This window comes from Muscardinus avellanarius, assembly GCF_963383645.1.
Source record: "Muscardinus avellanarius genome assembly, chromosome: 15".
Lineage (NCBI taxonomy): Eukaryota > Metazoa > Chordata > Mammalia > Rodentia > Gliridae > Muscardinus > Muscardinus avellanarius.
The window spans coordinates 79,133,262-79,148,359 of record NC_137801.1 but is presented as its reverse complement, the minus strand read 5'-3'; the positions used below and the strand labels follow the sequence as shown (position 1 = coordinate 79,148,359).

At 42.5% G+C, this 15,098-nt stretch overlaps 1 protein-coding gene across 2 annotated transcripts in view; it reads left to right on the top strand.

Annotated features, from left to right (window-relative positions):
* Positions 1-1,438: 1,438 nt before the first annotated feature.
* Positions 1,439-15,098, top strand: part of LIMS1 (LIM zinc finger domain containing 1) — a gene marked incomplete at both ends in the record, with an annotated part of 141,897 nt that continues 128,237 nt past the window's right edge. For both annotated transcript variants that reach the window (XM_080711023.1, XM_080711022.1), the window contains one exon: positions 1,439-1,470. In XM_080711023.1, the coding sequence (XP_080567149.1) occupies positions 1,439-1,470 (32 nt within the window). The remainder of the gene's footprint in view (positions 1,471-15,098) is intronic.

The following is a 15,098-nucleotide window of genomic DNA, read 5'->3' as shown; positions in this document are numbered from 1 at the left end:
CTGCGCGATCCTCCTGTCTCCACCTCGCAGCGCGGGGATTACAAGCGTGCGCCACCACGCCCAGCCAATAAATTATTTTTAAAGATAAACAAAGTATGTGACTACAAACAGAAAGCAGATAGTAAGCATAATTTGCCGTACTGGGGATTGAACCCAGGGGCATTCTACCTGTGAGCTACAACCCCAGCCCTATATTTTTTTAATTATTTATTTTGAAACAGGGCCTCACTGAGTTGCAAAGGGCCTAGGTAGTAGCTGAGGCTGTCCGCGAAATGCGATCTTCCTGTCTCAGCCTCCAGAATGCTGGGATTACAAGCGTGTGCCACCGCGCCTGGCTCTGCCATCTTATTCATGTGCTTGTATGACGGAAACCAATGGAGGTGGAAAATAAGAGAAACCATATTAAACAATTGTTTACTTGGAACACATCTTTTAAAGTATTTTCGGTAGTTTTTTTCTGTAAGCGTGTGTATGTGTATATACTTATAAAATAGACATACAAAGACCAAGAGCTGGGTGATGACAGCCAGAAAGAAAATGCACCGAGCCGTCAGGCAGACATCTGCCTTTTCATCCTGAGAGGCTCTGCAGGAAGTCGAAGGGTTAAGAAATTCAACTTCACATTCTAGGTCGAGAGCAACAGACATTTTTTCCAGGTTTTCTTTGTGACAGACATTGGTCAACCACAGAAGCAGGCTCACCCTAACAGCATATTCCGCAAACGGGGTAACTATGACAGTGCCTTAGTATTTTACAACCACTGACTGCAAGCCAAGAGGCAGCCATAGTTTTCAAGCCAGGGATCCTGAAATGTCAGCAAGATTAACTTTTCCTAACTACTTTAGAAGCACAGCAAAAATCCTAATGAGAGCCCCTAAATGCCCCAGACTTCTGCAGAGCGCAGGACTCAGAGGCGGGTGCGGACCAGACGCCCCTCCTGGAAGTCTGGCTGGCTTCCTACCCCTCTCCCCAGTCTCCTCCGGACCCTGCAGACAGAACCACACAGTCCACCTGCCAGCTCGGATCAGAGGTGTCTCCAGCCAAGGGCAGCCTGGCCAGTGAGGGGCGGCAGGGCCATTCCTGCCCCTCTCCTCTGACCAACGTGGCTATAAAACCACACCCAAGGAACCTCCGGATCACCCGGAAGCCTGAGCGCCGCCTGCGGGGCAGGGGCGGGGCCGAGAGGGGCGTGGTCAGGCGGGCCTGGGGGCGGGGCCTCTTCCCGCGTACCCGCCTCTCTCGCGATCGCCCCCTGGTGTCCATCCCCGGTACTTGCCGGCCGCGAGCGGCTGGCGGCGGCAGCCTCCCCGCCCCTGGCCCGCCTCCCCTTCCTGCTCGGGGCCCGCCCGCCGGTGAGCCGCGGGCCGAGGGAGGAGGACACGGCCGATCGGTGCGGGTGCTGGAGGTGCGGAGCGCGGAGGCGTCCGAGTGCGGCAGGATGCTGGGCGTGGCGGCCGGCATGGCCCACAGGTATGGGGCGCGCTCCGCCCGCGCCACGTCCGCCGCCCCGGGCTCGGCGGGGCCCGCGCGGGGGGCCGGCGCCTGCTTCCCACCCCGCGGCCTCGGGCCGGGCGATCGCGGCGGGTCGGCGGCCCAGGGCGGCAGGGAGGGGCCGGGCAGCCGCCGCCTGGGTGCGGGGCCGAGTTCCGACCCCAGAGCCGCGCTGGCCGAGTTAATAATTCATGTGCTCGCCCTTGGGATCCGGTGTCGACCAGCGGGCCTCCCAGGACTGGATCTCAGGACCCCCTCTTTAAAGCTCACGACCCCCAAAGGCTTTGGCTTCTGCTCGCCGCGCCGGTGGGCGCTTGCTGTAGGAGAAATGAAATCGGAGACTTATAAAGTATTCATTCATTGAGTAAATCCGGGAGATGGTAACTACATAACAGGTTTTTATGAAACATAGTATATCCTTAAAAAAAAAAAAAAGTAGACTAGCGGCCTCCTTACACATTTTGCAGATCGCTTACGCATCTGGCTTAGAAAACAACTGGATTCTGCTCTCTCCTTTACTGTCCGTTGTGATATATTTTGACCGAAGTGTATGAAGGAAACCTGGTCATACACAGATGTGCAGCTGGAAAAGAGAGGAATATTTTAATAGCGTGTCCAGATAATTGAGGATTTTATTGTTACTACGCCCAAACTTCCTACGTGATCGTTTTTAAAAGGTTGGTTTGAACGGGAGAATCTAAGCTGAAACCCGTAGGCTTTTCACACCCCATTACGTTAAACTTCCTTGGGCTGTCTCGAAGTTTGTAACATCATGTGTTTGTCATTTGGAAAATGTTGGCTCACTATGTTAGGCAGATCCCAAATGCTGGCATACTTCATTACTGCCACTACCATTCATTAATACCACCACTGATTTCAGCAAAGTGCTTAGAAATTGGGAAGCTGTCAAAGCGGTGGATGCAGATTTTCCAACATTCTGGCTTTCAATGGAAAGCTTAGCCTTTTTTTTTTTTTTAATCATCATTGGCAAACAATATAGTATCCATCATTTTCCTAAAAGCGACAGGCTCATGTTCAGGTTCAAGGCAGTGTCTGCCAAATTTAAGCCACCATGGTTTGTCTGGGGCAGTTCTTACAGTAGAGACAATTATTTCATGAAAAAGCGTCGAATTCAACTCCTCAGTCACATGTGTGATTTTCCTGGAAACAACCGACTTGCTTTGGTATGCAGCTGTGTGCATACCTGCCATGTGGTCCCAGCTAGCAGAAAAAGAGGTAAACGGTCAAGATTTAAGAACAGTAATAATTTGGAGCCTAGCGTGGTGGCGCATGCTTGTAATCCCAGCATTTGGGAGGCTGAGACTGGAGGATAGAGATTCTCCAACAGCCTTAGCTACTGATTGAGGCCCTTTGCAACTCAGTGAAACCTTGTTTCAAAATAAGGAATGAGGGCCGGGCCTGGTGGCGCACGCTTGTAATCCCCGCGCTTGGGAGGCAGAGACAGGAGGATCGCGCAGGTTCGAAGCCAGCCGCGCGTGCTGGCTAAGGAGACCCTGTTTCCAAATAAAAAAGTATAAAAAATAGGTCTGGGAGTGTAGCCCGGAGGTAGAAGGGCTTCCAGGAACCCCAGTACCACAAAAAACAAAACAAAAAAAAAAAAAAAAAACAAAAAAAAAAAACAAAATAAGGAATGAGGCCGGGCTTGGGAGATCGCGCAGGTTTGAAGCCAGCCACACTGGTTTAAGAGACCCTGTTTCCACATAAAAAGTATAAAATAGGTCTGGGAGTGTAGCCCTGAGGTAGAAGGGTTTCCAGGAACCCCAGTACCACCTAATAATAATAATAAATAATAATAATAATAAAAATAAGAGCCTGATGTGGTGGTGCACGCTTGTAATCCCAGGGCTTGTGAGGCTGAGACAGGAGGATCACACAGGTTCAAAGCCAATCGCAGCTACTGAGTGATGCTCTCAGCAACTTAGTGAGACCCTATTTCCAAATAAAGTATAAATATGTCTGGGAGTATACCCCAGAGGTAGAAAAGCTCTTGAGCTCCACCCTCAGTACCACACACACACAAAAATAATGATAATAAGAAATAAAAAATAAAGCTGGGGGTGTAGCGAGGAGGTAGAATGCCCCTGGGTTCCATCCCAGTACTACAAAAATAAAATAAAATAACAGTAATAATTTGAATGCTTTAACCATGGACTTTAAAAAATATTAAGTTGAGCCGGGCGCACACTTATAATCCTGTGCTTGGGAGGCTGAGACAGGAGGATCGCACAGGATCGAAGCCAGCCTCAGCAACTTAGTGAGACCCTATTTCCAAATAAAGTATAAATATGTCTGGGAGTATACCCCAGAGGTAGAAAAGCTCTTGAGCTCCACCCTCAGTACCACACACACACAAAAATAATGATAATAAGAAATAAAAAATAAAGCTGGGGGTGTAGCGAGGAGGTAGAATGCCCCTGGGTTCCATCCCAGTACTACAAAAATAAAATAAAATAACAGTAATAATTTGAATGCTTTAACCATGGACTTTAAAAAATATTAAGTTGAGCCGGGCGCACACTTATAATCCTGTGCTTGGGAGGCTGAGACAGGAGGATCGCACAGGATCGAAGCCAGCCTCAGCTACTTAGTGAGGCTCTCAGCAACTTAGTGAGACCCTGTTTCCAATTAAAATATAAAATAGGTCTGGGAATATAGCCCGGAGGTAGAAAAGACCCTGGGTTCCACCCCCAGTACCACCCACCACCACATACACACACACACACACACACACACACACACACACACACACGAATATATATTAATATATATTGATATATTGATATAGAATTGAAAATATGTGTGAGATACATAGAATTAATGGACATGCAGTTTGAGCAAAGAGTAGAAGGTCATGATTTCCTTTGAAGAACTTCAAGTCTCTCCCTGATCCAGTCTCCCTCTCTGATCCCATTTTTCTCCCTTCATGAACTTCCCTTTGGCAATTTCATTGTTTTTTTTTTTTTTTCTTTTTTGGCATTAAGTACGTTTATAGTGTTGTGCAACCATCAATGTCAGACATCTCCAGAAATATGCCTTCGGTTTCAGTACTCTTTATTGGTACTGAAATAAAGGGTACCGAAACTCTGCATCTGTTAAACAGTAACTCCGTATTCCTTCTTTCTCCCAGCCCCTAGAAAACACCATTCAACTTTGTGGCTCTGGTTTTGACTACCAAGCACCTCATTTAAGTTGACTCATATAATATTTGTTGCATAAATCATAGTTTCTTTTATGGCTGAATAGAGCCCCATCGTATAGGTGTAGAGTAATTGGTTCACCTGACATTTGGGTGTTTCCAGCTTGGGGAAAATAAAGCTGCTGTGAACCTTCATGGGCAGGTTTTAACGTGAACATAAATTTTCCTTTCTTTAGCATAAATGACCAAGGGTGTGCAAGTGCCAGGTTGTACAGTAATTTCATGTTTAGCCTTTTAATAAACACTTCTTTTTTTGGCGGTATTGGGGATGGAACCCAGGGGCATTCTACCTCCGAGCTACACCCTCAGCCCTATTTTTTATTCTTTATTTTGAAACAGGGTCTCACTGAGTTGCAAAGGACCTCACTCAGCAGCTGAAGCTGTCCGCGAACCTCGATCTTCCTGTCTCAGCCTCCCAAATGCTGGGATTACAAGCGTGCGCCACCAAGCCTGGCTCAGATTTTTTTTTCCAGAGTGGTTGAACCATGTCATCTAAGACATTTAGATGCAAAATCAGCATTCTTTTCCTATTAGCTGGTGGAGGTGAAGAATTTGGTCAGGCTACCACTGCATTGATTCACAGTGCGAGGAGACCAGCGCTGTTTAGTAGGACTTGATAACTACAACTTGAAGAACCACTGTGGAAAAAGCAAGGTCTGCCCTTAAGGTGTTTCCATGATCCCCAGATGGCTAGGCCCGTTATGAAGAGGAAAACCTGAATGGCAGGATGGGTCTTCATAAATCTTCAGTGTTCTATGCCTGTTTGTGTGATGGGGAGACTGAGCGCTTGCTTTTTAAGAAAGCCAGTGAAAATTTGATGGTAGAAAAGATACATTTTCAGTTCTATTCTGTGCCCTGGAGACTGCTATTTGTTTTTTATTGTTTCTGCCCTTTTCCCTGATAACGCTCTTGATTCATCTCCTGGGTAGTTCTTTCTTGATAAAGGTGGCTGGAGTGAGTGCGCTTTCCTTTACCCACACTGGGTCAGAGAAAGCTGACACCTCGGAAATCAGAGCAGCCGTTTTTTGTTTTGTTTTTTTGTGAGACTGGGGATGTAAGTCAGAGGCATTCTACTGCTGAGCTATACCTCCAGACCAATTTTCTTTCTGTCTGTCTTCCTTCTTTCCTTTCTTTCTTTCCTTTCTCTTTCTCTCTTTCTCTCCTTCTTTTCTTCTTTTTTTTGGGCATGTTTCTTTTTTTGCCCAGAGACATTTTATCTTAGCATTACACGTCCAGCGCGATTTTATTTCTTATTTGGAAACAAGGTCTCACTATATTGATGAGCGTCTCACTCCTGGCCGAGGCTGTCCTCGGACCTGTGATCTTCCTGTCCCAGCCTCCCAAGTACTGGGATTACATGCGTAATCCATTCGTGCTCGCCTTAGAGCAGCAGAATTTTACTCTAAGAGTCCCTATTTTCAGTAATATTGAGTTTGCTCTTTAGGTGAGTATTTAAATAAGCCTCTATATAAATTGGGCTCTTTGCTAGTTTTGCACTTAAATAGAAAGAAAAGCCTCTCAAAGCCTTTGTTGATTTTACTTCTTCTTCTTCTTCTTCTTCTTTTTTTTTTTTTTTTTTTTTTTTTTTTTTTTTTTTGGTGGTACTGGGAATAGAACCCAGGGGCATTCTACCTCTGAGCTACAACCCCAGCTCTATTTTTTATTCTTTATTTTGAAACAGGATCTCACTGAGTTGCAAAGGGCCTCTCTAAGTAGCCGAGGCTGTCTGTGAACTGCGATACTCCTGTTTTAGGCTCCCAAATGCTGGGATTACAAGCGTGTGCCACCATGCCTGACTTATTTGATTTTTTCTTTTCTTTTCTTTTCTTTTTTTTTTTTTGCAGTACCGGGGATGGAACCCAGGGGCATTCTACCTCCAAGCTACAGCCCCAGCCCTATTTTTTATTCTTTATTTTGAAATAGGGTCTCACTGAGTTGCAAAGAGCCCCTCACTAAGTATTAGCTGAGGCTGTCTTCGAATCGCGATCCTCCTGTCTCAGCCTCCCGAATGCTGGGATTACGAGCAGGTGCCACTGTGCCTGGCTTGATTTTATATTTTTTATATCTGCCCTCTAAACTTCGATCCCTCAGGGGAATATCATTTACATTATAGTGCTGAATGATTGCTACATTGTCTTCTAAAACTAAGATACCTGAAACAAGAGCTACAATATCCTTGCTGTATACCTTGCCTTCTCCAGCAACAGTGGCTTTATCACCACTCATCCTGAACGTCTCTCTGATTTGATCTCCTTGGATTGTTCCACACTGGCGCTTACTGCTACAGGTGGGGATGTGCTTTCTCTGCAACTTTTTCATGTTGGAGCATGTTTCAGAGCTGATAAGTCGGCTGTGACACCTATCAAAGGGGGGTGGCAAAGCTGAAGAGATAAAGCTGGCTTTGAATAGTATGTTCTTTAAGAGGTAGGAAAGGGAATGTTAGGAATTTGTTTGCGAGCTGGCAGTGTGTGCTTGGTAGTAGGAGATACAGGATCCTGCATCAGGATACCCAGGAGTCTGGAGTCTCACCAGGATGTCACAGGGTAAGATAAAGAATAAAACACATTTACAAGTGTTTACACACACACACACACACACACGTGCACACACACACACACACACACACACACACACACACGGAATTGTAAATTGCATGGTTCTGCAACTGCCATTTTTAAAGGATTCTTTAACAAATTGTTATAAACATACATAATATAAAATTTACCATTTTAGCCATTTTTAAGTGTACAGTTCTGTGGTGTTTGGTGCTTCACATTGTTATATAACTATCACCAACCATTCCCAGAACTTACTCATTCTCCCAAACAGGAACTCTGTGTCCACAAACACTAACTAACCCACTACTTCTTGCAACTGCTTTTTTTTTTTTTTTTTAAACGTAGCAGCCTGTTCTCTAGTGTAGAATATCTGGTTTTACCTTATACTTTTTAACTATATATATTTTTTGCAGGTCTAGGGATGGAACCTAGAGGCATTTGACCTCCGAGCTACACCCCCTGCCCAATTTTTTATTCTTTATTTTGAAACAGGGTCTCATTGAGTTGCAAAGGGCCTCACTAAGTAGCTGAGGCTGTCCGCAACCGCGATCCCCCAGTCTCAGCCTCCCGAATGCTGGGATTATAAGCATGCGCCACCTCGCTCCGCTTTACTTTTTAACTGTAATTTTAATAGCTGCATAGAATTTTTTGTGTGTGTGGTACTGGAGATGGAACCCAACCCAGGGGCCTCTGGCCTCACCCCCAGCCCTATTTTATATTTTATTTGGAAACAGAATCTCACTAAGTTGCTGAGATTCTCCAGTCTCAGCCTCCCAAATCCTGGGATTACAAGTGTGTGCCACCACACCCAGCTAGCTGCATAATATTTTACAGTATACAAGTGATGGGATTTATATAACTGGCCCTTGACTGATGTATAGTTGGGTTTTAGGTCTTAATTATCACAGGCACTTTGAGCACTTCCTCTAGTGTTTCTATAAGAGGTTCCGGAGTATAGTACAGTATATGCACGGATGGTGTTTGAGCCCTTGTTCTAGATCCATTTCTTTTTCTCTGTGATTCTATGACCTTGGCTCAGTCAACTTCTCCTTCCTCCTCCCTTCCTTCCTTAAAAAAAAAAAAATAGGGTCTGCCTAATTTACTGACAGTAGTCTTGAACCTGTGGCCTCCCAAGTAGTAGGACTAGGTGTGTGCCACCGTACCCAGCAAGCTTCAGTTTCTTAATTCTCAAGTAAATCCTACTTATTTCCAAGGTTGTGAGAATTAAATATTAAGGCAATTACAAACATTCCTGAAAGGAAACAGATAAAGTTGTTAATGATCATTACAGTTTCTGGAGAAGGGAGTTGAGGAGTCTAGAATAAGAAGGAAAATATCTATTGCATAGCTTTATGTGCTGTTTGATTCTTTTTTAAATCATGTGGTTATATGAGTTTTTAAAGCATTAACCATCATGCCAGGAGCATGGTAGACACGCAGCTCACCTTTGTTATAGGTAGGCATAGATTGGCCCCTGGAAGAGCTCATAAGTTGGTGCTTGGAGCTGATACAGCCAAGTCTTAGGGGTTGCAATCCCATCATAATGGATTTCACTGGGTGGTGGCCGGAGGGTGGATCCCTGCAGGTGTGGCCTTGGGGATTCTATACATGGTTCCTCCTCCCCCCAGTCCATGCTCTCTTGCTTCTGAACTCCATGACGTGAGAAGTGCAGCCCCTGTGCTCTCCCTCTGCCTCCCGCTGCTGGCATGGTCCCCAGCCTCACATGGACTGAACCCAAAACCCTAAGAAAATAGATCTTCTTTTCTCTAAGTTACGTGGTCAGTCTTTTAGATTATGGCTACAAGAATGCTGACTGGAACAACCCTGGGAATGACAATATTTCAAATGAATGTAACACAGTATTAAGGCAGGAGTAAAATCCAAGCATATAGTTATCATTTGAGGTAGCGCAAATCACATGTGTTTATACTTCTTATTTAATTGTTGATAGCATAGATTCTTATAAAGAGGTTCTGGGATTATGGTAGCATTTTTATAACATATGCTTTATCTGTTATTATGCTAAAAAGACAATTATGGTAATGTGAGGATCCCAGAAAGCTTGTTTTTAACATTTTAAAAATGGCTTCATGTATGAAAAAGTTGGAATCCATCAATGCCATGCAACAAACAATTTAGTGAGTGTACTGCAATAGCCCACTAAACTGCTTCTTTATCCTATAGGGTAGGAGTTGCCGAGACTTGAATAGTTTATTTAAGGCCATAGAGTGAGCTAAAAGTAGAGTCAGGATTAGAGGCCTGTGTCTCCATGCCCACACACGACTGACAAGCGCTGCGACCTTTAAGAATTGAGGCCTACTCAGAGGTCTTTAGGGCACTGGAGCACTGACCTTAGACGGGATTCACTGGATCCTCCTGGGATCCCTTGGTTTTTAAAATATGAAGAGGGTTCTTAGGTCCTATCAAATAAGGCCTAAAGTCTAGAACCTGGAATGTAAGGCTGCTTGTGATCTGTCCCCAGCCCATCTTTAGAGTCTCATCACACACTCTTTCCTTAGACTGTTTTCTAAACCCACTGCCATAAAAAAAAAAAACCCAATAGATTTTGAACCTCATTACCCATGTTCATGTCATTCTCTTAGCTTAGAAAACCATCACCTGTGTTTTCTTGGTAGCTGGGGCAAAATGAACACTTCTCCCTTGAAATAATGAACCCACTAAATGCTAGGAAATTAGGGATTAGAAGTTTCATCTGTTCTAAGCATTTTGACTTTTCTGGTAGTTATCAATTTTTATTCTGTATTATAGTTTTTTGCATCTATCTCTAATCTTTGCGGCCAAATTGTAATCTCTGAAAGTAAAAGATATATTAATTAAATGTATTAAATGTCCAAAGACAAATAAACTGGGTTTAAATAGGCTTTATCTCTCTTTATTTCTTCCTTTGTTCGTGCATTGAAAAGTTCAGGCCTAACTCTGCTTAGTGTCTGTGAATAAACTCACGAGAGACAAGACAGCTTTTGCATTTGGTTTAACTTGACTCAACAGTGTATTATAGACCAGTGACAGAGATCGATGTCCATGCAACACTGGGAAGTAATTCACATGATGTTTAGCTTCTGTCATTCCCCAACCAGGCCACTCTTTAAAACTCCCTAGTAATGACCACCTTTCATTAATCACATACTTTTACATAAATACTTTCAAGATAGTATTTTATAGAGCAAATCTTACTGTCACATTGCACTTTGGACGGAATATGGTTTCTATGCCCATTTTATGGGTGAGGAAACTGAGATCAAGGGTTAAGAACTTGCTAAGTCACATATTGGTGATAGAACCGAGTTTCTTCACTGAAGAGCCCTGAGTCTCTCTTCAGCACCTCACTGGTGGAAAAGTGATCATGGATCCCTACTTAAAGGACTTTCCTCGAAATTCCCAACCAATCCATTCAGTTTGTTTTGTTTTGTTTTGTTTTGTTTTGTTTTGTCTTATTTGAGGTACTGGGGCTGGAACCCAGGGGTATTCTGCTCCGAGTGACACTCCCAGCCCTATTTTTTATTCTTTATTTTGAAACAGGGTCTCACTGAGTTGCAAAGGGCCTCACTAAGTAGCTGAGGCTGTCCAAGAACTGCGATCCTCCGGTCTCAGCCTCCCAAATGCTGGGATTACAAGCTTGCGCCACCAAGCCCAACTAATCCATCCAGTTTTATTCCTCCAGTTCTCTTAAGCTTATAGTATTATTGCCAAACATATCACACGTTTCTGAACTTAATGTTTTTATTCTTGTGCCAGGAATTAAGAATTTTCAAATCTTACTTTCAAGTTCCAGCCTAAAAGTCTCTGTCTTGAAGATGTCATCCATGACTAACTCAGCACCCACCCATTAGTCTACTTTTTCCTTGACCCTTCTAGAAAGTGTATTTCTAGAATAAATAACACAGACTTGTGTTATTTTCACTTCAACTCTTGGCTCTGCTTGCAATACGCTAAAGTGATATTTAAAAATTTTGGAATACATCTTCCAGTTCAGTGTGCATTGATTGTGTATATCCATAGGATGTAAGCTGTACTGTGCAGTAAGTGCGTAACATGTAATAAACTAAAGGAGTGCATGTCATATATTTTGTGTGGCAGCTGTATATGTACAAGCACCATAGGAAAAGTTTTTTTTAAAGTCTTTTAGAAATTTAAAGGAGGAAATGGTAATTTGTCAGTAGTTATTATATATTAAATAGCTATTTTTTCAGGCATTAGGAACAGCCATATGTTTGTTTCTTAGGAAATAGAAGAGTGTTGGTAATGGCAGCATTTAACCAGAGGCCGATTTACTTGAGTATTTTAGGGGAAACTCATGGATTAGTGAAAGCAGTTCCCTCAAAACACTGCTACAGATTAGTCATGGCATGGGATTCATGCTGAAAATATAGATTCTTAGGGGAGGAATGTCATAAAATCCATACTTATAAATTTTCTTTTTATAATGAAAGACTTCAAACTTCAACCAGAGGGAGACTAATGTATCCACATATAGTATTACCCAGCTTCAGTAATTATTGACTGGTGGTCAGTCTTTGACTGAGGACAATATTTTTCAACATCTCTCTCCCCTGTGTCATGTAGAGATTTTAATATGTATTCTTTTTTTTTTTTTTTGGTGGCACTGGGGTTCCTGGAAGCCCTTCTACCTCCGGGCTACACTCCCAGACCTATTTTTTATATTTTTATTTGGAAACAGGGTCTCTTAGGCTGGGCAGGCTGGCTTCGAACCTGCGTGATCCTCCTGTCTCTGCCTCCCAAGCGCGGGGATTACAAGCGTGCGCCACCACGCCCAGCTTAATATGTATTCTTAAAAGATAAGGGCTCTTCTGAAAAAACCTTTAAGCCATAACTACATCATCACATTCTAAAAATATTAGTTATAACTCCTTGATATCTCCATCTACCCAGTTAGTATTCAGAGTCCTATTTGTCTCAAATAGATATTTAGAGTTTTTCTAAATTGGGCTCTAATGAGATTCACATCTTTGGATAGATTAATAAGCCTTTCAGTTCCTTTTTAACACACAGATATTCTTTCTGTATTTTTTATTCCTCGTATAATGCTTTATTGTTGTTGTTTGCCTTGAAGAAATTCCTGTAGTCTAGACTTGGCAGATTACATCCTCAGAGTGTATAGTTTAATATCTTTTCTTACATATTCTGTAAATTGGTACTTGGATCTAAAGAAGCAGCTCTCAACCTTTGTTTCAGAACTTTACACTTAAAAATTCTTGAGAACTACTGTGGTTTGGATGTTCTCTCTAAAATTCATGTTAAATTTATTTATCTCCTTATTTTCTTAGTTATTTAGTCTGAATATTCTCTCTAAAATTCATGTTTAAATTTATTTATCTACTTATTTATTTATTTTTGGTGGTACTGGAGATTAAACTCAGGGGTGCTTTACCTCCGAGTTACATGCCTCTCCTTTTTTTTTTTTGAAACAGGATCTTACTGAGTCGTTGAGGCTGATCCTAAACTTGCCATCTTTCTGCAAAAAAGATATAGTTGTCGGAGGATATTGGGGCTGAACTTTCCTCTGGAAGTCGGGTTTCACCATCCTCTAATTTATATGCAGAAGATGATGAGATATTTATTTTTTAGGGTATGAGGGTCAAATGCTTTTCAGTAGTAGAAGGTGCATTCAAGGAGACCGTAATCCTTGGAAGTGGAGTTTTCCATCTAAAAAGAGAACAAGCAAGATGCCCCTGCCCTTGGATCAGCATCCCAATCCAAGCAGGACCCTTTTCGTAGAGGCATCCTTCTGTGGTGCTACATGATAGGAGCAGCTGGCACCTTTACTATGTTTTGGATGTGAAACCTTGCAGTAAACCCTGGAATTTCTATTCCCCCCCCCCCCCTGTGGTACTGGGGAATGAACCGAGAGGATTCTACCTCCAAGGTACACCCCAGCCCTTTTTATTTTTACTTTTTTATTTGGAAACAGGAACTCTCTTAAGTTGCTGAGTCTTACTACTTTGCTGAGTCTGTACTCAAACCTGCAATCCTTCTGTCTCAGTCTCCCAAGTAATAATGTTACAAGTGTGCATCACCATGCCTGCTTGGACTCTCTATTGGTTTGACAAGGGAAACAAAAGCTGGTGGGAAAGATCTGTCATTGTGCCCAGCTGTGATTTGAATCAATGCTGTTTATTTTAAAAGTAAGCCTGCTTATGACTGCTTATTTATTTATCTGCCAATGTGAAGGTGGATTGGCCCTGGAGAAAAACCCTGGTCCATGAAAAGGGAAGGAAAGAGGTTTCATATGTCCTCATAGGTAACAAAAGTAGGCATGATATGATGACCCATTTGGGAATTTCTATTTGTCTAGAGACCTGGAGATTAAAGCACCCCCATCCAAGTAATTTGTCTTAACTATTATCAATTTTATCCCCCCCACAAAAATTCCTTCATAAGCTTTATCTTCCATAAACTTTTTATGACTTATTCAAACCCTCTGTGGTAACCTTTTAATTGTGCTTGCATTTTGCCTTTCTCATTTGGTCCAATCTTTAGGACAAAACTTTACCATATAAGATCTTTTCTTTTTCCCAAATAGTCTCCTTTCTTTTTAACCCTGTTTACCAAAAATATTCTCATACTCATGTACTTTTCTTCACATGTGCCTCTCTCATTTCTATGTACCAGTTTCTTTCTGCCTCAATCCCTTAAAGTTACATTTGAAACAATCCTACAACATATTTGGCTTCAGACTAAATTAATTTTTCTCAATAAAAGCATCTATGTTCTCATCACTACTTCATCAAAGCATCACATAAATTTTGTATATAAAATTATACAGTGATCAAAACTTGAATTTCCAGCAGCCTAGACTCAAAGACAGAGCAAATCCCACATTATTTTCTAAGTCATAAGCACGTTTTTTGTTTTTTTTTTTTTTTTTTGCAGTATGGGGGATGAAACTCAGAGGCATTGTACCTCTGAACTACACCCACAGCCCTATGTTTTAGTCATTTTTAAATTTTGAAACAGGTCTCACTGAGTTGCGAAGAGCCTCGCTAAGTAGCTGAGGCTATCCACGAACTGCAATCCTCCTGTGTCAGCCTCCAGAATGCTGGGATTACAAGCATGAGCCACCACGCCCGGCGTCATAAATACTTTTAATAAACCCAATTAAGTTATCATAGACATTAAGAAGCCAAGAGCATTTCAAAGCCTTTATTTTCATTTACCTAATTTATCTCTAAGTCCTTTACAGATTACCCCCTGAAAACTGAAACATCAGGCTACTATCCTTAGCATCTGAAGCCCCCTTTTTTTTTTAACATTGAGAAACCCTAAAAGCAATGAACCTTGTTTTTATATTTATTTATTTACTTATTTATTTATTGATTGATTGATTGATTGCTTTATGCGGGTCTGGGGATGGAACCCAGAGGCATTTGACCTCCGAGCTACACCCCCTGCCCTATTTTTTTTTATTTTATTCTTTATTTTGAAACCAGGTCTCACTGAGTTGCAGAGGGCCTGAACCTTGTTTTTATAAACACAATCTGGCTTGTCTAGCCATTTGCTTTTGAGCTGTTAGAGAATTAAATCCAAGGCCTTACACATACTAGGCATGTACTCTACCACTGAGCTACTCTGCAGCCCTTTGTCTAGCTACTTAAATATGCTGGCAGGGTTAGTGGTGGCCCCTGGCCTCTAGATTGTTCTGGGAGACCTGGCATTGCTTCATCCAAGCACCATTAACTAAAATGGCATTCACACATGTGCTGGCAGAATAAACCTTTCATTCAGATGGCACTGTGGGGAAGGGGCGGCAGGGTAGAAAGCAAACCATGGTGCTGGTTAGGTGTTTGGCAGCA